The sequence below is a fragment of the Scyliorhinus canicula genome, chromosome 19, assembly GCF_902713615.1.
Source record: "Scyliorhinus canicula chromosome 19, sScyCan1.1, whole genome shotgun sequence".
Classification (NCBI taxonomy): domain Eukaryota; kingdom Metazoa; phylum Chordata; class Chondrichthyes; order Carcharhiniformes; family Scyliorhinidae; genus Scyliorhinus; species Scyliorhinus canicula.
The window spans coordinates 18005913-18031641 of record NC_052164.1 but is presented as its reverse complement, the minus strand read 5'-3'; the positions used below and the strand labels follow the sequence as shown (position 1 = coordinate 18031641).

The 25729-nt window shown below is 48.5% G+C and overlaps 1 protein-coding gene across 1 annotated transcript in view; it reads left to right on the top strand.

Moving 5' to 3' along the window:
- The first annotated feature begins 11779 nt into the window (after window positions 1-11779).
- Window positions 11780-25729, top strand: part of cavin1b (caveolae associated protein 1b) — a 65641-nt gene continuing 51691 nt past the window's right edge. Inside the window, exon 1 of the mRNA XM_038779082.1 lies at window positions 11780-12592. Within this exon, the coding sequence (XP_038635010.1) occupies window positions 12176-12592 (417 nt within the window). The 5' untranslated portion in view covers window positions 11780-12175. The remainder of the gene's footprint in view (window positions 12593-25729) is intronic.

Genomic DNA, 25729 nt, shown 5'->3' with positions numbered 1-25729 from the left:
CCCAAGCACCGTTTGAGGGCCTTGGGGCAATGAGGGAGGGGGAGTTCTAAGAGGGGGCGCATGCGGTCCAGGTCTAGGCCCAGGACTCCGTTCTCCACGACGTAGCCGAGGATGGCCAGTCTGTTTGTGCGGAAGTTCATGTACATTAGGAGCGGGACTTACCGACTAACTGACCATGTTTTTCAGTGGTGGAGGAGGCCCACCAGCGGGATCTACCAACCTCGACGTTGTCAACGGGATTTTCCGCTGACAACACCCGTCGTCACCGGGAAACCCATGCGTCAGCATGCGACTGGAATTTCCCACCGGTGTGAACAGCTGGTAAATCCCACCCAAGGCCAACAGTGCTGCCCTCATCTGTTCCCACTTCATTAAACTCCAGTAAGTATTTAAAAGGCGATTTTCCCGAAACAAATCCATGCTGGCTTTCCTGAACTAACCCCACATTTGTCCGCGTGACTGTTCACTCTGCCCCGAATTGTTATTTCTAGAAGCTAATGTAATAATAATAATCTAAAAATAATTTTTATTGTCACAAGTAGACTCACGTTAACATTGCAATGAAGTTACTGTGAAAATCCCCTCGTCGCCACATTCTGGCGCCTGTTCGGGTACACAGAGGGAGAATTCAGAATGTCCAAATTACCTAACAGCCCATCTTTCGGGACTTGTGGGAGGAAACCGGAGCACCCGGAGGAAACCCACGCAGACACGGGGAGAACGTGCAGACTCCACATAGACAGTGACCCAAACCGGGAATCGAAACTGGATTCCCGGAGCTGTGAAGCAACAGTGCTACCTGTTGTGCTACCGTGCTGCCCCACCACGCAAGTTAAACTGACTGGCCTGTTGGTTGGAGTTGGAGTTAGGGACGCCTCATTCAAAAGGCAGCACAACTGACAGCGCAGCACTGCCCTGGTATTGAACTGAAAGGTCAGCAAGGAACATGCGTTCAATCCCCTGGGGTGGGACATTGGACCCACGTGTTTCAAACTCTGAGGTGAGGGGGCTACCAGCTAAACCGCAGGTGACACTGAAAGGCCCTTGCACGCAGGGAGCCAAAGATACGTCTCAGCAGTGCCTGGGATGCTGGTGTACATTACCCGACAACTACCACAAGGCACGGGAATATCACACCCTGCTGCTTGCCCGTGAACCGTCCATTTAACTCCCTTTCAGCTATTCCACTGAGGTGGGCCTGCACAAAGAGATTGCAAGCCTTTCAGAGAAGCCGCCTGAACACCAGGAGGAATCAGTTTTTTGCATAGTGACGTGAATGTTTTCAATAGCTGCGAACCGTTTTGCATTTATCTGATCTCTACAACGCACGGGTGCGACTGTCAGTGCACAGAATTTGACACTGCAACTATAATTAACTCCGTATATTTAGAAACAGCAACATTAGTCGTGTGTCACGAAATGGAGTCATGCTGGACGTTGTTTTCCAACGCATTTGTGAGTTAATATCATTATGTCCCTAACTATTAAACAACAAACTAACCAGATTCGGTATATAGGAACAAATCACAGCCGATAATAAAGGCAGGGAGGTGTGATGTCTCCCCCTTCTGGTAATGAAGAGAACAGCAACACAGAATGAATTGGTTCGCTCCTGCTCAGAGTGTTATCAAGGTTTACTGAGCATATTGTTTTCTCATCCTCACCACTTGATGAATGTTTGAGTGGGTCTGGCGATTAGAGTGGCCGTACATCTGATTGCACTTCCTGCGAAAATCAAGGGGAGGAAGTGCTTTTTATTCGTGGCCAATTCATTACCAGCAAAACGGGAAGTTGGGGAAATCAGTGTTTCAAAGGCTGTGAGGGAAGTGTTTTAAAAAAAAGATTGGACCGAATGATCAGGACTGGGTCAAAAGCAAAGGGCTTGAAGCTGTTTGTGGGAACCAGTGCTAAACAGCGCTCACCTGAGGTCTCCGAGGCAAAGCTTTGGGTACCTCGAGAATCTGCACATGAGAGCGAGACGAGCTGCCTCTTGCGAGATCGCGTTCGATCTCGCGAGGGTTGTGCTCCGGTAGATCCGAAGAGCAGGGGTCTTCGCCACAGCGAGTTGCTTCTCGGGCACATTCAGTGACGACTTGTATTTAGACAGCAATTTCAATCTGATAAACGTCCCAAAGTCCTTCATGCTTAATGCTTATTTACAGAAACAATTGAACACTAGATTTCACAAAGGAATTAGAAAGTATGATAAAAGCCACGTATTTTTGATATGAGGGCAGGTTACCAAAGATTTGGTGTGTACGAATATACAAATCAGAAGCAGGAAACCTGAAAGGAAACCTTCCACTTGGCCCCTCCAGCCTGTTCCACCATTCAATAATATCATGGCTGATCTGATTGTAACCTGGGCAGCTAGTCTCTGGGGCCGACCTGCCCTCCGACTGTCCGCCCCCTCAGGAGTTCCTACCTCCACCTGTTATACCTGTGTGTGGCGCGTGCCAGATAGTGCCCCAGCAGTCTCTTCACTAACATGCCCGACCGAGGTGAGAGTCTCTGGGATGGTGGAGGGTGTGGGTGACAGCTGTGGTGGGAAATCTGTGCCATCCCCGGACTCGAGCTCCAGGGTGTCCGGGAATGGGGGTTGATGGTTCCGGTCTCTGCCGTCATCGTCCTCGCTGGTCAGCACCTGGGGTTGTGGCTGGGAGCGGAAGTGGGGGACACCAGAAGAGGGCGCACCGTCACCAGTAGGTCCTGCAAGACACAAGACAGGACACATGATTAGACCATGGGCCGGGAGGGGAGTGTGGTACGGGGGTATGTTGGGGAAGGGGGGTGTTTGGGAGGGGGCAGTGGAGGTGAAGGTGGAGAGGGCATGGGGGGGGGGGGGGGGTGGTGCGGGTGTGAGGGTGGGTGTGAGTGTGGTGTGGGTGGTGGTGTTGGGGATGGTGTGGGTGTGAGGGTGGCATGGGGGGGGAGAGGTGGTGGTGGGTGTGGGTGTGAGTGTGGTGTGGGTGGTGGTGTTGGGGATGGTGTGGGTGTGAGGGTGGTATGGGGGGGAGAGGTGGTGGTGGGTGTGGGTGTGAGGGTGGCATGGGGGGGATAGGTGGTGGTGGTTGTGGGTGTGAGGGTGGTGTGGGGTGGCTGGGGATGGTGTGGGTGTGAGGGTGGCATGGGGGGAGAGGTGGTGGTGGGTGTGGGTGTGAGGGTGGTGTGGGGTGGCTGGGGATGGTGTGGGTGTGAGGGTGGCATGGGGGGGGGGGGGGTGGTGCGGGTGTGAGGATGGGTGTGAGTGTGGTGTGGGTGGTGTTGTTGGGGATGGGGGGGTGTGAGGGTGGCATGGGGGGGGAGAGGTGGTGGTGGTGTGGGTGTGAGGGTTGTGTGGGGGTGGTGTTGAGAGTGGTGTTGGTTTGAGGGTGGTGTGGGGGTGGCTGGGGATGGCTGTGGGTGTGAGGGTGGCATGGGGGGGAGAGGTGGTGGTGGGTGTGGGTGTGAGGGTGGTGTGGGGGTGGCTGGGGATGGTGTGGGTGTGAGGGTGGCATGGGGGGGAGAGGTGGTGGTGGGTGTGGGTGTGAGTGTGGTGTGGGGGTGGCTGGGGATGGTGTGGGTGTGAGGGTGGCATGGGGGAGAGAGGTGGTGGTGGGTGTGGGTGTGAGGGTTGTGTGGGGGTGGTGTTGAGAGTGGGGGTGGTTTGAGGGTGGTGTGGGGGTGGCTGGGGATGGCTGTGGGTGTGAGGGTGGCATGGGGGGAGAGGTGGTTGTGGGTGTGAGGGTTGTGTGGGGGTGGTGTGGGGGTGGCTGGGGATGGTGTGGGTGTGAGGGTGGCATGGGGGGAGAGGTGGTGGTGGTGTGGGTGTGAGGGTTGTGTGGGGGTGGTGTTGAGAGTGGTGTTGGTTTGAGGGTGGTGTGGGGGTGGCTGGGGATGGCTGTGGGTGTGAGGGTGGCATGGGGGGGAGAGGTGGTGGTGGGTGTGGGTGTGAGGGTGGTGTGGGGGTGGCTGGGGATGGCTGTGGGTGACACAAGTGCTACGGGGAACCACAACTGAGCTGGGTCTCACTTCCTCGCCCGATGCTGACCCCCACCGCAGTGACTGCCCTTTCCTCGGGCTCGCCGACCACGTCCAGTGCCCTCTGCTCTGCTGCGATGAGGGGCGGCAGGTCTGGCAGTCCGACGCATGCAGTCCAATGGGTGGGTAGCTGGTGGTTTCAGTGGCCAAGACACCCAGCCGTGACGGCTGGTATGGGTGCTAGCATGCAGTGCAGGGTGGGGGTTTGGCCGCCCTCGGGGTGGGGGGGGCAGGGCGGATGGGGTTATGGGTGTGTGGGAATGAGTTTGGTGCCGGGGTGCAGTGCTGCCTACCCACCCTGGCCGCCCTGAGAAGGTTGTGCAATTTCTTCCGGCACTGCGGGCTGGTCCGGACTGTGTTACCCACGGAGCTGGTGACCTCCGCCATCTTCGCCCAGGCCCAGCTAATGGCAGCACCTGGCAGCCTCCTTCCCAGCCCGGGGTACAGGGTGGTCCGCCTTTCCTCCATGACATCTAGCAGCGTCTCGAGTCTCAGCGTCTGTGAAACGGGCTGCTGCTCCGCTCGCTGCCATCTTGTTGGCTGGGATGGTGTGTGTGGGGAGTGAAGTGCGTATATGCGACTGCAGCTTGTCAGCCTCCTGAGTGTCAATTGCGAACCCAGCGAGTCGCGCACCGTTTTCCATTGGAATCGATTGTGTTCCATGTGGTGCCGGCGATGGCTCCTTAACGGTTGTTGAATAGGTCCAGGTTCAACGCCAGTTTTGCTGTCATAGAACTTCAAAAATTCTGCCCTGGCATCAACACATCCTCAGAACGGAGAATCCCATCGCCAGTATTTTTAAACAATGACCACTTAGTTTTTTATTCTCTCACAAGCTAAGTCTGATAAGGTTTCCTTTATATCATAAACGTTCTGTCTCAAAGCCAGAACAAGGGGCGGGATTCTCTCAGCCCGGGGCCCGGCCAGAGAATCCCCGCGATCGGCGATAATGGCGGCACGCTGCCAATGGCGCCGGCGTGGTTGGCGCGGCGCCGGTCCGGGGAAGCTCTACGTGGCCGGCCCGCCGATTCTCGGCCCGGGATGGGCAGAGTGGCCGTCGTAAAAACGTCGAGTCCCACTGCCACTGTCAACACCTGATCTCAGCCGACAGGAACTCGGCGTGGAAGAGTCGGGGGTGTAGCCTGTGGGGGAAAGAGGGGGCCCAACCCCGGGGGGGGGGGGGGGGGCTTCGATGTGGTCTGGCCTGCGATCAGGGTCCGCCAATCGGCAGGCTGGCCTCTCAGGCTGGCAGCCTCCTTTCCTCCGCACCGGCCCCTGTAGTCCTGCGCCATGTCGCGTCGGGGCTGGCGAGTTGAAGGAAGGCACTGCGCATGCGCGTGTTGCCGCAGGTGCCACTGCGCACATGCGCATTGGCGTCAGTGCCACTGCGCATGCGCGGATTCCGCGGCGCCCAGTTCCCAACAGAATCAGCAGCTGGAGCGGTGTGAACCGCTCCAGTGCCGTGCTGGCCTCCTGTAGGGGCCAGAATTGCTGATCCTGCAGCCGTGTTGACGGCGTTAGAAACGCTGTTGCATTTAGCCTCAAGATCACAGAATCCCACCCAAGATCTGCAAGAGCAGTCCTCCTGGTAGAATTCACTTAATTTCTTACTGACTTTTAGCATTTTCATCCAAACTGTTGTCAAAAAGCACGCAATAAACAGTTTTCATCATAGATTCCCTTTTACTCTGCAACTGTATCATTAGAGTGTCACAAATAACAGTGACAGTTTTACTGACGATCTTCTCTTTCCCTTTCAAAGTGACTTAGCTGTTTCTAGTTTCATCGAAAAATAACTTCCTCTGGGTCACTGTCCGTGTGGAGTTTGCACATTCTCCCCGTGTCTGCGTGGGTCTCACCCCCACAACCCAAAGATGTGCAGGGTAGATGGATTGGCCGCGCTAAATTGCCCCTTAATTGGAAAAACTAAAAAAACAGAAAAGTAACTTCCTGCATCTTTCTCGTCATAAGAGTGACCTGTATTCTTTGTTAATGTTAGTGCCTCTGCTTTCACTGAGGTATGGTCATTTCGAGTTTCCATGACAACATTTTTAACTGAGGCTAACAATTGTGCTGGATTCAATAAAGCTGTATCAACATTTTGCAGCAATTTGCTGACAGCATTAATTCTTTGAAATGAACGGTTCTGCAAAACAGTAAAAACAGCAATTTTGTACATTTCAAACTTCTCTGCTGACGATTTTGCTTCAGCTTTCACAAATGGTTTTTCTGAATTTGGTGCGGCTATGTCTGATAAGGTTTCCTTTACATCAGCAAAATTCAGTCTCAAAGCCAGAACAAGATCTACACAAGCAGATCACTTGGTGTCACAAATCCTCTTGACCATCAAATGTTTTCCATGTGCCTGCTCCAAGCGTGATTGCAACATATTGCACCGATGCATGGAAACCGAAAAAAAGGCATATAAGTTTTGAAAAAGATTTTTAAAAACCTACGGCTGTGTCGCAGGATTCAGCTGCAGCGTTGCAGATTAAATTCAAGGAGTGACTGGAATATGGGATGAATAAGGCACAGAGTGACACTGTATTGTTCGTTCTCACTTGCAGACCTGAATATTTTCCTGCCATATTTCCCAGATTACCGAAGCTCTGCCCATGGCAGTTTTTGATGTCCAAACCTAAAGTTTGCAATAATTTCAAAAACCGTGGTCTCCACGCACTCAGAAGCGTGGGATTGTAACTGGATAAAATGCAGAAATCGCTCGACAACGTCACCATCGCTGGTCACATATCTTAAATTTAATGTTAATTGGTCCACATGACACAAACCTGGTGTTGGATCAACTATTATGGAATAGTATTTGGCATCTTTGACTTCATTAATGAATTGGTTTCTGGGCCACTCTGCCATTATATCGATGAGATTAAGTCATCGTAGGTTCTGTGCATTAGCAAGTTGGTCTTCCCTGAGCCACAGTATTGCTAACTTTTCAAATGGTCTTCAAGAAGCTCATTAAATTCACTGAAATATTCAAGTAAATTTTTTTAATGACCTCTTCGAGGTGGCACTGCCAAGCTGGCAGGAGCACTGCCCAGATGCTTGGGTGGCAGTACAAGGGTGACAGGGTCGCACTGCCAAGGGTCCAGGCCTGAGGGGGGTCATGCCCATGAGAGGAGGGTGGAGGTGGGCTTGAAAGGTGGTGGTGTGCAGGGCAGATAAGTAGGGGTCTCCTGGAGGTTGGTTGAGGGGGAGGGGTTGTGATGGGTGGGGGTCCTGGAAGCAGGGTCTGCTTTAAAGGGGTTGGGGGGCCTGAAGATATGGGGCCCCCAGGGACCCCATAGTGGGGTATCCTCACTTGGGGGTTGTGGGGTAGTGCCCAGGTGTGTGGGGGGGTGACATTTCCCATGGGTGGGAGGTGTGGGGAACCCACAATCTCACTTAGAGATCGGGGCACCCTTTCAAAATGGTGGCCCGATCTCTGAGCTCAGCTCCCCAGTGCTGAAAAAAATTCGAAGGGCTGGATTCTTCCGCCCCGCCCGCTGCAGGATCACCACGGGCGGGAAACAGACCATGGAAAGGTCCATTGACCTTGGCCAGGAATTTCCGCTTGACGGGTGGGCGCAGCCAAAGAATTCCGCCCTAAACCAATGAGAAACTCCCCAGGCCCAAAAATGTGACTAAGGGCACAATCTTCCCAAAAGGGAACAAAGTCCCCGAGGGAGCACGTTTAGCCGCGTGATTCCTGGCACTCGCTGTGCCGAGAAGTACACGGCTATTCAACATGACTCAAGTTGAATAAGGGGCCTGATCGGGGACTGCACAGCAAGGCCGAACGGAGCCCCACTTTTTACAATGGGGAGCTCTGCTCACCAGAACTCTTCATTGTAGGAGAGGGGCCCAAGGCCCCCAAACCAATCCCCAATCTCCCACCCACAATGCAATATGGGAGGGTTCCCCCCTCCCCCAACATCTACACAGGGCACCTACAGCCCAATCACAGGCACACAAAAAAGTCAGCTTGGCACATGCCCCAAGCAGCACCAGTTGGGCACTTTGGCAGTGCCAAGCTAGCACCTAGTTGGCACTGCCAGGGACCCAGATGGCACCAGCAGTGCCCAGGGCACCACCTTTCCCAAAGGGCATGCAGCTGGTGGCCTCCAGTCCCCTTGGAGACCCCCACAGGTGCCATTGCATCTGGCCCCCATTTGTGGAGCACTCGGCCAAGGTCTCTGAGGCGAAGCAGTCGAATCCCAGAGTCTCAGGTATCTCGGGAATCTACACATTAGAATAAGGCTTATTGCCTCGCTCTAATATGCAGATTTGCCAAAACGTGATCCCACCCATTGTGGGCGGGATTCTCCCAGCAACGTCTTGCGAGATTGCATTGAATCTCACGAGGCATTGCAAGCCGGGAAGATCCTGGGAGCGGGGTCTCCCGGCTTTCAACAGCCATGCTGCGCCGCAGTGAGCTGCTTCTCCGGCACAGCATAGATAACGGCGGGAAAAGTGCTGGCAGAGCCCAAGGAAACTCCCTGAAAACTGCACCACGATTGAATTTAGGATTTTTTCCAGAGATTCGTGCCCCAAGAAAGTGGAGTAGCCCTCAATATAGAATCATAGAACCCCTACAGTACAGAAGGAGGCCATTCAGTCCATCGAGTCCGCACCAACCCTCTGAAGGAGCACCCTACCTAGGCCCACTTCCTCAATACTCCAAGAAACTGGAATAGCACTCAGTACTCCTAGGGACAAAAATGAAAAGTGTATTGGACCCAACGCAGAGAATAATCTTTGTATTAAGTTGCTATTGAATGTCTTACATGAACTGACAGTATTAATTATATTTGGCACCAATGGGTTTAGCGCCATCAATGTGAACTATGCCACGGCTTTAAAGTAACTAAAAATTCGAAGTCTGGAGTAGATCATTCATTGGCACTTCCTCAGAATAATTCTGGTGCAAAGTTCCAATTCCATCACCTACAGGGGGCTCTGTTGTCAGTTTATTCGCTGTTATTGAAAAAAATCCTTGACAAGTATTAGCAACCTCAGATGGTGCAGCCTTCGCAAATCTCTGTCAACCTACATCAGAATTACTGTCCAAAATGAGAAAAATATCAACAATTTTTATTTCATCCTTCAGCTCATATTTAGAAGAATTCTCAAAATTGCTCAGTTCCACAGACTTTGAGGGCATGAAGTACAAATATCCTTCATGAGTCTGACGTACTCATGTAAATACCATGATCAACAGGGCTGGGTTTATAGCTGAGAGGGGGATAATTGTCACATAGAATCCCCACAGTGCAGAAGGAGGCCATCAGCCCATTGAGTCAGCACCAAACCTCCAAAAGAGCACCCTACCTTGGCCCACTCCCCCACCCTTTCCCCATAGCCCCACCTAACTTTTGGGCACTCCGGGGAAAACTTAGCCTGGCCAACCCATCTCATCCGCACATCTTCGGACTGTGGGAGGAAACCGGAGCACCCGGAGGAAACCCACACAGACACGGGGGGAAAAGTGCAAACTCCACACAGTCACACAAGACCAGAATTGAACCCAGGCCCCTGGAGCTGTGAGGCCACCGTACCACCCACATTCTTAATACTGACGGTCACTGTTGTTATAAAAGAAACACAAAGTTGACTGACCTCTACATAATGTGAGGTAACAGTGGATAGTTTAATCAGAGTGCTCAATGGATGGATATCACTCAGTAAACCTACAGTGACTGCGTTACCATTACTCATCCTATTCTCAGGTTTCTGCTGTTCACTAGCTGTTCACCCCTTTATGTCACCCCTGGGATATCTGAGCTTCCGCTCAGAGACTGAGCTGGACTCATTCCTGCAATAGGGACAGGCGCAACCTTGATGTGGTAACAAAGCGCCACTTCCAGAACTTTGCTCCAATTTTGCCTCGTCACAGATATTTGGTGGCCATATCCATGTGCAGCCCAGTACGCTGGTGGTGAACCTTGTGTCTTGAAGCCTCTCACACCAAAGTGATGTGGCAGCCAATGGAAGTAAGCGGACAAACATCTCGGACATTATTTGTTCTCCAGCAGCCAACGTGCCTCTCAAACTTACAATCGTGTTCTGCTTTCCATTCCCATTTTCCAATGGAAGGTCAGAGATCAGGGCTGTGCTGGGAGTGTGGATGGGCTATGTTAATGAACTGGATGTCCAAAATCAGACCCAGAGAGGCCTTGATAGGTGTTGCTCACTCTGATACATCTAAGATCCTGAGGAGAATGGACAGAATGGATGCTGAGAGGGTGTTTCCCCTTGTGCGAGACTAGAACAAGGAGATAGAATTTTTAACGTTCAGGGTCTCCCATTTACAATGGAGACAAGGAGACAGTTTTTCTCTCAGAGGGTTGTTGGCCTATGGAATTCTTTATCTCAGAGAGCAATGGAGGCAGGGTCATTGAACATTATTATGGCAGAGGTAAATTCTTGGTTGACAAAGGAGCCAAAAGGGGGCAGGCAGGATGGTGGGGCCAAGGACACAATCAGATCAGCCATGATCTTATCAAATGGGGGAGCAGGCTCAAGGGGCCGAGTGGCCTAATCCCACTCCTAATTCATCTGCTCGTATGGACGCACCACAACTGCCAATCCCCAGCTAGATTGGCGGCAAGGAAACTGACCCCAGAACTTTGTTCATTATTTATCGAAGAATTTAACTTGCAGTATGATGCACAATCAATGGACACGAAACGTAGATAAAGTCCGAACGATAGGCTTTAATACACAAGAGGTGGACCCGGCAGCAGACGTACAGAAGAATGGCTGACTGCCGGGGAACACGGGTTCTTATACCCCGCCTTGTAGGCGGAGCTACCTATCAGCCAATCGGCTGAGAGGCACATGACATACCTGGGCCAATGGGCAGCGAGTCCTCTGCACCAATGGCAGCTCACACTCCATACTGTAATACCCCTAGTCATACTACCCCTAGTCATACTACCACACAGTATAAGATTTATTTGGGATATCACCACCAATCTGCCTCCCCGCACTATCCCCTCTCCAACATGGACAGGAATGGGCTTGATCCTTTCGATTAAATAGCTTAAAAACACTCCCTGACATCACTCCAAATTGGAAACTACCCGAGAAAAGACAGAACCATAGATCAGAGGGAGTAAATCTCTACAGGATTAGGAAGAGAAATAGTGGAGAAAATTAGAAGAAAAATATGAATAAACTAATTGCGAGGCTCTTGGCTTGGGCGAGAAAATAGGGAGCATGTTGTGAGCATTATAGCTTACTGAACATCACAGGGAGAAAACGATCCCCTTGTTATTCTTTACTCCTTATCCATATTCTGTCCAAATCCTTTACTACGCAAAGCGTACCCTGACAAACTCTCATTCTAGTTCATAACTCCGGTTTGTATGAGGTTACTTTTGTCGACTGACTTCAACCAAAAGCAATCTTAGAAAAGTGTTTCCAGCTATTTCCAATCTGCTTCATTTGTAGAATGTTACCCAGATGTGAAGTTTTACCAACTGCGGAGAAACGCAGATAACTGCTAGACGCTAAATAATGGGTTATGCCCATTCTGGAGGAAATCGGTTCAAGGTTGCTGTAAGCTATGGATAGGATTTTAACTGTGGCTGGATTAAACAGTGGCTTGGACCCTGTACTAAAATCCAGCCTTCTTTACAAACAGAAACAGCTTAGCCAAGTAGATTTTCGACAATGGAAATTCAGCTGTCTTTGTGTATGTGTGCATGTACGCAGCTAGTTTGCGCAGCAATCTGTTTCAGAGCTGGATTTATCTGTCAGGAATTCTAAAATGTATCTAATACAAAGAGCAGAGCCCAGTTCTGTGTACATTCCTGTCTAAGATCTGGGACATTTAAAGTTAGTAATGTGCATTCCTTATTAGATGTGCCTGTGCCTGTATTGAAAGTCTTCAACTCCCTCCCAACTATTCTAATAATTTAGGGAGGGGGCTGACAAGCACTTTAGCAGTCTTGCTCTGCACAGCTAGGTGGAGTTAGCCCATGTCCTTTTAAGCTTGCAAATTTTGTTGGACGCTTCTTGAGCAGCTGTGTAACTGGAGTGAGAGCACACACATAGGCTCTCCTCTCTCTCTCCCTCTCTACTCACTGGCTCACATTCCAGCTCAACAAGCCCGAGTTCAGTTGGTATTTTTAATCCCAGTTTGACATTTCCAACCATGGCCGACTCCATGCAGACCGAAGAGCAGGAGAGTCCCGAGGTTCCTGAGCCACAAGAGCAGGATGAAACCCCGAAGCAGGAGCCCCAGTTCAACGGGGTTCTGGTGCTCACTCTCCTGGACAAAGTGATGGGGATGGTCGACAAGATCCAAACCAGCCAGCAGCAGCTGGAGAGCCGGCACCTGGAGATGGAAAGTGCCGTGTTCAACATCCAGAACGAGCTGAGCAAGCTGACCAAGTCGCACGCGACCACCAGCAACAGCGTTGACAAGATGCTGGAGAAGATTCGGAAAGTCAATGTCAACGTGAAGACCATCAAGCACAACATGGAGAAGCAAGGTGTGCAGATCAAGAAACTCGAGGCAAATGAGGCCGTGCTACTGAAACGGAATAACTTCAAAGTAATGATTTACCAGGTAAGCCTTTCATTGGAGTTAACTGTGTGTGTGTATGTGTGTATGTGTGAGTGTGCGCTCTCTGTTGATATTGGAGTGCTCAGAGCTCAGTTGGAATTCAATATCGTTGTGGTTCTGTACATGCTGAAACGCCTGAACCCACATGGTGCAAGAAACTGATTTATTTTATTTGACACCTAACCTGATATTTATCAAAAGTGATGGCGATGAAACTTCACCCGGGAATTGGGGCGGGGTTGCTTGTTTGCTACAATGAGCAGCGAGATCTAACTGCATATGTAGGCAGCTTAATCAATGGCCTTTGTGATATGACTATCAGAGCTATTTTCACAGTAGCCTTTTGGTGTGCAGCCAACATTGTGACTCCAATCCCCTTGTACAAAAATAAAACAAATCTTAGTCTTGTCCATCAGACAATTCAAATCGAGGCAGCATGAGTGCACTGAGCAGTGGCCAAGTTATTAGGTGGATGATATCGCCTGGTGGCTACGTAGCAGAGACATTATTGCCAACACAGGTTTTCGTTCGTCGCTAATTTGAGTGAAGCTAAGCAGGAAATTGTCCCATTTCATTTGCAATGCCACCACCACTGTGCTCGGAGGGAATCTCCTCCAAGATGTCACAGCAACCCAGCGCACTGATCCTGTGTGTGCGTGTGTGTGTTGGTTTTTGGCAATGCAGTAAGAGGACTATTAGCTACAGACATTCTTGTGACATTCTTTCAATAAATCTATGCAGAATGGAAAGCGTAGCTGATGCAGATGAATTCTTGATGAATAAAATTTCAGTCTTTCCCGCAAGGTTTGTACTTGGCGTGTTTTTAAATGGGCTAATGTTTGTCTGTATCATTCCCAACTTTTCGCATGACACTCCCTGTGGCAGACGCCTGACAATACGCAGCAAGCCGACCCCACTGACCCCCCACCTCCCCCTCTCCACTGGACAACAGTGCAGGGCCCGGTAGGACATAACATGAAGGACGAGAGTAATAGGGAATCCTGCGACAATGAAAGTAAATGATTTATCTGATTTTATTCTCATAACACCCAAAGCATCCGTTTGAGCGGCAGTTTTAGCAAGGGAAAATCCACTTCTAACTATTGTGGCAGCTGCTGATTTAAAATTAAAATTAATGGAAATAAAGGTCATTAAAAGGCAAGTGGGACTCTTGGTTTTGTTCACTGGGGCATTGAGTATGAAAGGAAAGACTGTTAAATTTGTGTGGACGTTAATTAGGTCAGAGCTGCGGTATTGTATGTGATTCCCATTGTAGGAGGGATAACCTTCTAGGTGTGGAATGGGCGTGGTGAAGATTCACTCCAACTATATCACGAATGAAAGCTTTTAGACATAAAGGCAGATTTGCAAATCTCAAGCTGTCTTCAGAAGGTTAAAGCTTCTGATTTTCAAAATGACGAAAGGTTTTGAGGGGACACAAAGTGGGTGAAAGACTTGCATTTATATAGCCCCGTGCATGACCACCAACATCTCAAAGAACTTTGCAGCCAATGAAGTGTAGTCACTGCTGTAATGAAATGTGATGAATAAAATCTCGATGTCATGAAAGAGTGCCTTCGCTGATTGATGAATTGGTAACAGGAATAGAGCTAGAATTACCATGGGAACCAAGAGGGGGAAATTAGAAGATCTTCATTCGCTGAAGGTTTTTACAGATGGCTTTTAGCATATCATTAAAAGGCAGCTGGATAAGCATTTAAAAAGTAAGAGTATGTAAATGTGTACAGATAAGACAGAGGGATGGGATGATAAACACTCATCGCTTCTCGGCCTTTTGGCTAAGATGAGCGTGAGGTCAGGTGTAATGCCTGGATCTGGTATATCTTTAAACATAGAACAGTACAGGCCCTTCGGCCCTCGATGTTGTGCCGAACAATGATCACCCTACTTAAACCCACGTAACCCGTATACCCATATCCCAACAATCCCCCCATTAACCTTACACTACGGGCAATTTAGCATGGCCAATCCACCTAACCCGCACATCTTTGGACTGTGGGAGGAAACCGGAGCACCCGGAGGAAACCCACGCACACACGGGGAGGACGTGCAGACTCCACACAGACAGTGACCCAGCCGGGAATCGAACCTGGGACCCTGGAGCTGTGAAGCATTGATGCTAACCACCATGCTACCGTGGTTGTTGGTTCTTGTGGGAACCAAGACTTGGATTCTATTTGAATTGTTTTTCGAGCAGGCAAGGAGCTGGATTAGGGGTTAGCCCCAGTCCACATTCTGAGCTCTGACTTTGTAACTCTGATCAAGTAATAAAAAAATAAAAATTTAAAACAAAAAGATAAAAGTCAACTCCAGTTGAAGATGGTGGTCCATAGGTGTAGGATCATCATTAATAAATCCAATAAGATATTTGGGAGAAACCTCTATATCTGTGGTGGGAAACCTACAACCTGGGGGCCACATGAGGCCCATTTGGATTCTGAGCGCAGCCCACCAGGCATTTTGTTGGCCTTGCCCACGGGCAGTGTTGCCACATTCCGCTGATTTCCATCCGCGGAGTTTTTTATTCCAACTGGTATGACTGAAATGATACGCAAGTAAAGCAAGTGCAAGTGAAAAGAGGTGCATGCTGATTGCTCACAACATTGACTGTGAAAGCCATGTGCGCTCTCTCTGCTTCCAAAGTGTAACCAGTTATTTTGTTTTTACCATTTGAAGTTGAAAGTTCGATTAATTTGTCAGTGATAAAGAATTTTCTGTAATTTGTTATGAAATATTCGGTGTGCATTAAATGTATTTAAACTTACTCATGGGGTCATGGTTAGTGAACAAGCCCAATTTCGATCTTGCAGCCCCCTGAGATGAAGGAGGGTCACTCACGTGGCCCACTCACTAACATAAGTTGCCCATCACTGCTCGATACTCAGAGAGTGGTGAGAATGTGGAATTTACTACTACGTGAAGTGACTGAGGAAATTAGCACACATTGAGAGGCGAAGCTGGAAAAATTCATGAGGCAAAAGGAATAGAAGGATATGTTGAAAGGCCGAATGTGGGAGGAAGCTAAAACAGTGTCATTGACCAGTTAGGCTAAATGGCCTGTGCAATTTCTTGTATTCTTTAATGGGATGCAAGCAGTGATGTTGTGGTATTATTGCTAGATCAGTAATCTGGAGGGCTTAACTACTGCTCTGGGACACAAGTTCAAATCCCACCATGGTAAGTTGTGGAATTTGAACCTGGAATTAAAAGCCTAATGGCAAACATGAGTTGATTGCCATAAAATCCCATCTGGTTCACTGGTCCCCTTTGGGAAGGAGATCTCGAGTCCTTATCTGGCCATGTGATTCCAGACTGTCAGCAATGTGGTTAACTCTTAAATGTCCTCTCAATGACAAGGCAATAAATGCTGGCCTAGGACTAGGGGTTTGGTCTGGAATCACATGCAGACGATCAGACAAGGACGGCCTAAAGGGCAGTGGCGAACCAGATGGGTTTTTGCAACAATCAATTATAGGGTTGGATTCTTCCGCCCCTCCCGCCGTAAGATTGCCACGGGCGGGACGTGGACAATGGAAAAGTCCACTGACCCCGGGTGGGATTCTCCGGTCACCAGGCAGGCTCGGGCGGAGAACCCCGCCCATAGTTTCCTGGGTCAGATTTTTCTGGCAGTTCACGCCAGCGGGAACTTGAGTCCCGCAGATGCAGAAGGTCCACCATGGACTTGCTGGTGATGGGGGTGCACACAACAAGAGACCACAATGGCGTGCCGCCATCGTGAAGCACACCGCGGGGCGGGGGGGGGGGGGGGGGGGCAGGAAATCCCATCCCATATGGTCACCATTATATTATGCTCCAGGTTTATTATAATTCAAATTCCACCAGCTGTCAAGTTGGGATTTAGAACATACAGTGCAGAAGGAGGCCATTCGGACCATCGAGTCTGCACCGACCCTCACTTCCACCCCATCCCCGTAATCCAATAACCCTTCCTCACCTTTTTTGGAAACTAAGGGCAATTTAGCATGGCCAATCCGCCTAACCTGCACATCTTTGGACTGTGGGAGGAAACTGGAGCACCCGGAGGAAACCCACCCAGACCCGGGGAGAACGTGCAGACTCCACACAGATAGTGACCCAGCGGGGAATCGAACCTGGGACCCTGGCACTGTGAAGCTGGAGTGCTAGCCATTGTGTTACCGTGCTGCCAATGCTATTTAAACCCATGCACGCAGAGAATTCTACCTGAGCTTCTGGATTACTAGTACAGTAATATTACCACTACGCCACTGTCTCCCATTTACTTGTGCGCATTGTCCTCAAACTGTATTCAAGCCTGGTGAAGTCCTGTACAGTCAGAGAGCAGAGAAACTTTCAGCTTATTCTAGCAAAGTTAATAAGCAAACTGTACGTGCTTTGTTTGGTATATATCCAAACCACGTACAAATATGAGAAAAAAACATGAACGAGTGGATAATTGTATAAGAACGCATTTGAGAAAAATAAAATGCTCAGTATTACTCTTTTAATAAAACCAACCTTGATTATCTTTGCTTTTGGCTGAATACCTTTCAAGTTTCTTCAGAGCTGGAACAGTTCAAAGGAGATACTGGAACTTTGTCAGAAATCCATGGAAAACATATGTTGGATTTCTTTCTGAAAACTTATGCACAGCCGGTCCCCATTTCACATATGGCTCTGCCTTCTTACGAGGCTGTTAATTGCTGTGGGGTGTACAATGTCGTCAAACCGTTGGCGTGCACGGTTGAAAATATGCTTGGCTTGAACAAAAAATCAGTCTGAAAGTGAAATTATTTTGATTGTTTATTTTTGCACCTGATGCATGAGTTAGTTATCTTCAGCTTTCTTCGGATAAGAAAAAGTTCTGTTCCCCTCCGTGACAATCGACACAAGGGATTAATATAATGCGCCTGAGAAAAGAATGTGCTGGATTCGGAACTATGAGCAGCGGCTGGAGCCAACCATCAAAACAAGGGCCTGTGCCAGACTCCCACCTTCAAAAAAATGCCAAGACTGCTCCCCGAAAGGTCATATAACTGAAGGCATTCAGTCATCAATTCCTAAATTGAACTTATTCATTGTATTATACATTCCACCCCAAGTTAGTGGCAGAGAAAGACAAGCCAGAATTCGCTGGCCATTGGGATTTACTGTCCCCACCAGCTACGCACTCCTGCCCACGGGTTTCCCAGTGGCGTGGGGGGTGGCGTCAATGGGAAATCCCATTGACAAGCGGCTAGAGCAGAGAATCCCGTCACAAGCGAATGACGTGCCGGCGAGAAAGACGCGGCTGGGTGACCGGAGAATCCAGCCCAATATGTCACCTTTACCGGGAGTTTTCTACGTTATTTGACGAAGTTAAAACTAGTGATGTGCTCATATACCTACTGTTGGGCACAGAGAGGATCAAAAGATATGGGGATAGGGTGAAAATGTGAAGTTGGTGGGTGGCATGGTGGCGCAGTGGTTGGCACTGCTGCCCATGGCACCGAGAACCCGGGTTCGATCCCGGCCCCGGGTCACTGTCCGTGTGGAGTTTTCACATTCTCCTCGTGTTTGCGTGGGTCTCACCCCCATAACCCAAAGATGTGCAGGTTAGGTGGATTGGCCACGCTAAATTGCCCCTTAATTGGAAAAAAATATTTGGTACTGTAAATTTAAAAAACAAACTGTGAAGTTGAGGTCAGAGGTTATCTTCTTGAATGACTGAGCAGACTCATGGGGCTGAATGACCTACCCCTAATCTTATTTCTTATGTTTTTGCCAACACAATTACTGAAGAGTACCGCATATCGCTGCCTTAATTTGCACTGGGTGTGTTTTCTCTACCACGTGTGAGGTGCTCCAGCTTACTCCATACCTTGGAGCAGCACTGTGTATGCTCAAGTATTTATGCGCTGAACTAGCCGCGGTCATATCCTCTGCTGGGAGATTGGAACCAGGGCCCGGGATTCTCCGACCTCATGTGTGCTGGGATCTTCCCATCCCCCTGAAAGTGAATGGAGCTTTGGCTGGGATGCTAAATTCACCATTCTTCCTCGCAGCGGGGCTGCACGAATGGCGTCGGAGACCCCTGGTGCTAATCTACACCAGAGTTGATCATCGGATTCGGAGACGTTCACATACTACGGGTTGCTATCGGTGATTGACCAACCAAACTGACTCACTGTTGCGATTTTATGTGTAGACTTGCCACTGGATCTGGAAGTCTTTGCACTTGGCCCCGGACGCCATTAATATCCGATGCTTGAAAGGGTTAGGTGGTCCAACCTGGACAATCTTCACTGATAAAATATGTGGTTACCATTAGGTAAAATTCAGCAGCCTCACCAATGGAAGTGAGGTGTCCCCAAGCCATGAACTTGGCAAACCTGAGGCCAATTTCTCCGGATTTAGTTCGCGGATATGTTTCCCACCCATTGATTCAGAATTCTGCTTTGAAAGGAAAGTTTGAAAATATTCAAGTGGGGTTTGCATGCATATTGGGAGGCCACGGATTAGCTGGTGTGGCAAACAGAAAATAGGATGCTTTTCTAAAGTTAGATGAGGCAGATTGTTGAGCCCGATTAGATTGATCTCTGGATCAAGTTGGACTTTCACCTACCCCGGGGAGTGCTTGATGCTAACATTGAATGCACAAAATCGAAAATGTTCCAATCTCTCCAACAAGCATCCCTCACCTTAATGCGTGCAAAATTCACAAAAATGGGTCAATAATCAATACTAACATTAAGACAACAGGACTTATTCTTCAATTGGCTGCTCCTTATGGAGTGGGACTAATCTGGAGATCACAGGGCTTGATATTACACTGGTTGTGTTATTGGAAAGAAAATGAGGCACTGCCAAGCTCACAATTTCTTTCTACAGAACTGAAGAGTGGAAGAAATTGAAATTAATTAAATAGTTAGAGAGGTGGGTGGAGGAGGTGGGGCAGAATAGGGGGACAGGGATGTGACAGAGCTCAAGCTTTCAAGTATCCAGCTGTGATACTAACCACAATGTCTATAAACATCTAGCTATGACTGACAATGAATGGACCACATCAGACACTGTTAAGTGCTTTCTACAGAGAAAAAGAGGAAAGGAGAGCATTTGTAGCATTTAACTGGTTAGTTTCACACCCGACTACTTGAAAGTCACTCAGACATGAAGGGAGATGAATTAAACAATCCAAACAGCTGGATGTGTGTTGAAGCTGTCAATCATAGTGTAGTTAAAGCAATTTTACAGAGATATGAATGAAAGGCTTGCAGGTCAAAGAACCGAGAGAGCTTAAACTCAGCTGACTGGTTTTCTCTTTCCTTGAATTGACAATTGCTGCTTCCTATGCCAAAACCAACAGGTATATTCCACGGGTGATTTAAAGCAGCAATTTTTTTTTCACTGCCTCTACCTGGACTACTCTCGAGTTACCCCCCCCCCCACCCTTCACCCACTGAGAGGTCCACCGCGCCAAGACCACATTTGTAAATATCTGCCACCAATTCTTGCCCACATGATTCCTGGCCCGAAGGATCAGAGATCACATGGGTTTGGAGAATATAGTGCCTGGCCCATTAATAGGATGAAAGTGGATCTTCTTTCCAAAAATATTTTTATTCTCCCCCTTTTTCACATTTTCATCCAAATTTACACCCACCACCAAACAATCCGCGGTAACAGATATAATGTCAAAACTCTGGTCAACAATCCCTCCCTCCCACCAACCCCCAAACAACCCCCAACATTTTAAATACAGACATCAAATAAAAGGAATCAGGAATACACCATCCATCCATGCATAGTCATCAACAACGTACACAGTCCAAACCTCACCCCCAATGTTTGATGTCATCCAATTCTTGACAGTGCATAATGAACAAAGCCCATGAATTGTAGAACCCTTCCATCCTTCCCCTCAACTCAAACCTCACCTTCTCGAGTGTTAAAAACTCCAACAGATCCCCCCACCACAACAGAGCACATGATGGAGAAACTGACCTCCACCCCAACTGGATCTGCCTCCGGGGGATCAGCGAGGCGAAGGCTAAAACACCTGCCGCCGCACCCGCTTCCAACCCCGGCCGATCCGATACCCCGATAATAGCCTCCAGAGGACCCTGCTCAAGCCTCACATGTACCACCTTCAAAATTACCCAGAAAACCTCCCTCCAATACCCTCCGGCTTTGGACAGGACCAAAATATATGAACGTGGTTTGCGCCCCACCCCCCCCCTCCCACAACGTTCACAAACATCCTCTACCCCCTCAAAGAGTCGGCTCATCCTCGCCTTTATGAGGTGCGCCCTGTACACCACCTTCAGCTGTATCAGCCCCAACATCGCGCACGAAGTTGAGACATTCACTCTCCGGAGCACCTCACACCACAACCCCTCCTCCAACCCCTCTCCCAACTCTTCCTCCCACTTTGTCTTAATCCCCTCCAGCAGTGCCTTCTCTTGACCCAGAATTGCCCCATAAATCGCCGACAGCACCCCCTTTCTCCATTCCCCCTGTTGTCAGCACCTCCTCCAACAATGTGGAGACTGGCATCACCGGGAAGCTCTGTATATCCTTCGTAGTGAAATCTCAGACCTGCATATACCTAAACATTTTCCCCTGCCCCAATCCATATTTCGCCTCCAGCTCCTTCAGTCCCACAAACCGGACCCCAGAAACAAATCCTTTTGTGCCCTGACTCCCTTCTCCTCCCATCTCCGAAAATTCCCATCCCACTTCCCTGGCTGATGCAAGTGGGTCTTAATTACCTATTTGCGTCCTCCCGCTGGCAGAGGGCTCGAATCTCGATACTGCTGCCAGCGGGGGACCGGAGCATCGGGGCGGCAATCCCGGTTTTTGCCCGAAGCTGAATTCTCCGCCCAATCGCAAATCGCCCTTCCAAAGTCGTGGAAAGGAGAATCCAGCCTTACATACTTCGGGATCTTTTCATAATTTATTGATATTAAGCACATAGTCTATAGTGTTGCAAACAATAAATCATATAATATGGTGACTCTCCACACTCCAATGTTGATGTCTCTTGTTTTCTGGCTTTCTTGTTTCTTTTGATTACGGGCAGGATTTTCCCCAGGTTCAGCAAAGACCGACAGCGGATGTGAAAAGTGGCTGGAGCCATTGGCATCAATAGCGGCTTTCTCCGCCATATCATTCGGGGCTTAGACCGGAGGGTCAGAATATCAAATCCAAGCACAGACTTTTGAGAAAGGTTTGGGTCTTCACGTTGAAAATGTAATGATGGCGTCAAAAAGAGAAACAAAAAGGAATTTGCACTAATTTAGATTTTTCCACCTTCCAAGACCATCTGGAGTGGGACCTGAACCCACATGACTACCTCACTCTAAAGAGAAAGTGCATGGCACCAAAAAGGCACAGGAAAGTGTACTAAATAGTTTTAAAATATTATTTGAAATATGTGTTTATTTTATGTTGGTCGGAGAACTATAAGAACAAAGAACAAAGAAATGTACAGCACAGGAACAGGCCCTTCGGCCCTCCAAGCCTGCACCGACCATGCTGCCCATCTAAACTAAAACCTTCTACACTTCCGAGGTCATATCCCTCTATTTCCCTCTTTTCATGTCATGTATTTGTCCAGATGCCCGTTAAACGTCACTATCGTCCCTGCTTCCACTACCTCCTCCGGCAGCGAGTTCCAGGTACCCACTACCCTCTGTGTAAAAACACTTACCTCGTACATCTGCTCGAAACCTTGCCCCTCGCACCTTAAACCTATGCCCCCTAGTAATTGACCCCTCTCCCTGGGAACAAGTCTCTGATTATCCACTCTGTCTATGCCCCTCATAATTTTGTCGACCTTTATCAGGTCGCCCCTCAACCTTCTTCCTATCATGAAAGAATTTGTGAGAATCCAGTGGTCAGATTGCAGGGTTCCCATTTCCTCCTGTAAAATAAAAGAAAAGCAACTATTTTCATAATTTCATAAAATCACAATGTTCCAAGAGTTTTTGCAGTCACTTAAGTACTTTTGAAGTGCAGTCACTGTTATGAGGGAAAAGTGTGAAATAAGTGCCAATGCTCACCTGCACGCCCGAGGGAGTGAGAGTTAGCCTTGGCTGAGGTGCAGACTGGATGGCAGGGGATGTGCCGTCCTCTGTACACCAACCCCCATCCTCTTTCCCCATTGGAGTTACTGGAAAGGAAATTAGTATTGTGGTTGGAGTATAAAAGATGGCCAACTCAATTACCTCTTGCCAATGTTGAATCACACCTCCTAAATGCTTTTAATACTGAAAATACCTCCCACAGCATCCCATTACAGGAACCCAGCAAAGACTGAGTTTTCAATCAAAAGTTTCCCCAATGTACTTAAATTAATCTGTAATAAGATTTGGCAGTGGAAGGAACCTTCATGATTTCAAATGTGCTTTAACTTTTCTTTTCCCATTCAAATGTATTTTCATAGGCATATTTGATGAATCTATTCCCAATTGAAGTGTAAATCCATTTACAAGTTAGATGAAACCGCGGTACATTTGATTGCTCAGTGCTTGCGGGAGGAATGTATTGATTGATAAGCCCACTTTTTACTTCATACCAAACTGAACAGACTTCCTTTGTCTCGCTTTGTTGAATTCTTTCATCTCCCACAACCGTTATATACAAATGTGATGTTCTTGCCAATAGTTAGTTTATAATGAAATAATGTTACTTGATATTGGATTTACTTCAGGGGAGTTGGCTTGCCTGCTTCAGCCTTCTTCATGCAGAAGTTGTCTGAACCTGATGCTCTCAGAGCGTGTCCACGCGCATCTGCAACAATTAACTGCTTTATGTTATTATCCAGATACTATTAATAAGTTACCAAGTTCTTCAGTTTACTTTCCATGCATCTTTTAGCAAAACATAATGTCTAAATGCTAACTTGAGAGACTGAATTACAAGAGAATTAGAAACCTCTAATTAACAGTAAGCTTTTTCTTTTTGGAAATATTGATATCTGTGTGTGTTTGTGTTGGTGTGATTGGTGGATTGTTTGTGTGAGTTGAATTTTCGCACACATGCAGACAGACACACACGCACAATGCACACACACACCACACACATACCACACACACACATACAACGCGCACACACCACACATACACATATAACGCGCACACACCACACACACACATACAACGCGCACACACCACACACACACACACATACAACGCACACACACCACACACACACACATACAACGCACACACCACACACACACACATACAATGCACACACCACACACATACCATGCACACACACCACACACACATACATAACACACACACCCACAAAGCACACACACACAACACATACACAACACACGCACACAACACATACACAAACACACACATACAACACGCACACCATACACACACAATCAACACACTCACAACACACACACAACACACACACTCCAAATTGTCATGGAATGTCTAAACCTGCTGAGGCTGGAGAGAAATATTCTGTCCATGACCCACTGCTGAGACAAAGCCTTTAGGAGTGTCTCCTGAAAAAATGGTGTCCTTCTTAACCATTGGCTATTACATATATTTTACAGTCAATAAAGCACTTTTGAAGTGCAATTACTGTTGTGATGTAGAAAATAGAGTAGCCAATTTGTGCAAAGCAAGATTCCACAAAGGGCAATGTGATAAAGGCCAAATAATCTGCTTGTCTGATGTTGATTGATGGATAAATATTGGCCAAGACACTAGAGTTATCCCTCCTACTCATCTTCAAAATAGTGCCATGGAATGTTTTGCATCCACCTGGCATGACGGACAGGGATTGATTTATTGTTTCATCAGAAAGACAGAGAGTGCAATTTAACTAAATGGGAATAAAGTCCCATAGCGAGTATCTTTAGCCGCATGTTTCCTGGCTCTCGCAGCACCGGGAAATACAATGCGATCTAACGTCACTCGGGAAAGATAGGTTTTCTCAGCGGGAATGCGGGGCCAAGGCTGTACCTAGCCCTGTTTTGTGCACTGAGGAGCTCCGCTTGCTGGAACCCCAATTCACTGTGAGGGGGTATTCCCAGCCCCCACCCCACACCCATCCCAACACCCGCACAGGGCATCCTGGCCCGATCACCACTGCATGGAAAATGCCAGCTTGGCATTGCCAACCTGACAGTGCTCCTTTCAGCCAGCAGTGCCACCTGGGCACCTTGGCAGTGCCAGGCTGCACCCACGTTGCACTGCCAGGGTGCCAGGCTGGCAGTCCCAAGATGCACAGGTGGCACCAGCAGTGCCAGGGTACCATCCTGCCCAAAGGGCATGTACCTGGTGGGACCTCCAATCCCTTGGGATCAGAGGCTCACCTGAGTGCCAGTCAGTCTGGAGCCCATTTGTGGGGACCAGTGCTGAACAGTGCTCGCCCAAGGTTTCCGAAGCAAAAGGGATAGATCCCAACACCTTGTGTGCCTCGGGAAACTGCATATTAGAATGAGGCTAGGTGTCTCGCTCTAATATACAGATTTGTCAAAAGGTGATCCCACCCACAATGGGTGGGTTTCACATCGCAACGACTCACGTTAGATCTCTCGAGGTGTTGCGAGCCAAGTAAATCCCAGGAGCGCAGTCTCCCATCATTTAGCAGTCACATTGCGTTGCGCTGTGCTGCTTTTTGGACATAGCGTGACCATTCGATCGTGCCCAGAACCTCTGGTAGTTTGGGCTCAAGTCCCGGACCAGAATCTTCAGGCCCCCTACGCCGCAGGGAATGTGGTGGAACAACCAAAAGTCAATTGAATTTCAGCAGGACCGAAGATCCTGGTGATGGGCGGGGCCCGTAAAACCCTGTCTTTGGAGTGGGACTTGATGGCATTAGGTTTGAAGCTTTTACCTACATAACAACAGTAGCTACGCTCCAAAAGCAATACATTCACATTGAGATGTTTCAATATGATGAAACATTATAAAAGCATTACTAGAAAATACTATATAAGGAAGAGCTATGAAGAGTGAGGAATGTACTGCAGGAACTGAGTTACTTTATTTCCATAATTTGAGCCTGGAAGTGTTGTGACTGGTTAGCTCTTGCAGCAGGTCTGAACAGTAACTAGTCTTCAGCTTGGATATAAAGCAATGAATGGATTTGCTCTGTTACTTGTCAGTAAACTTTGATTTTAAT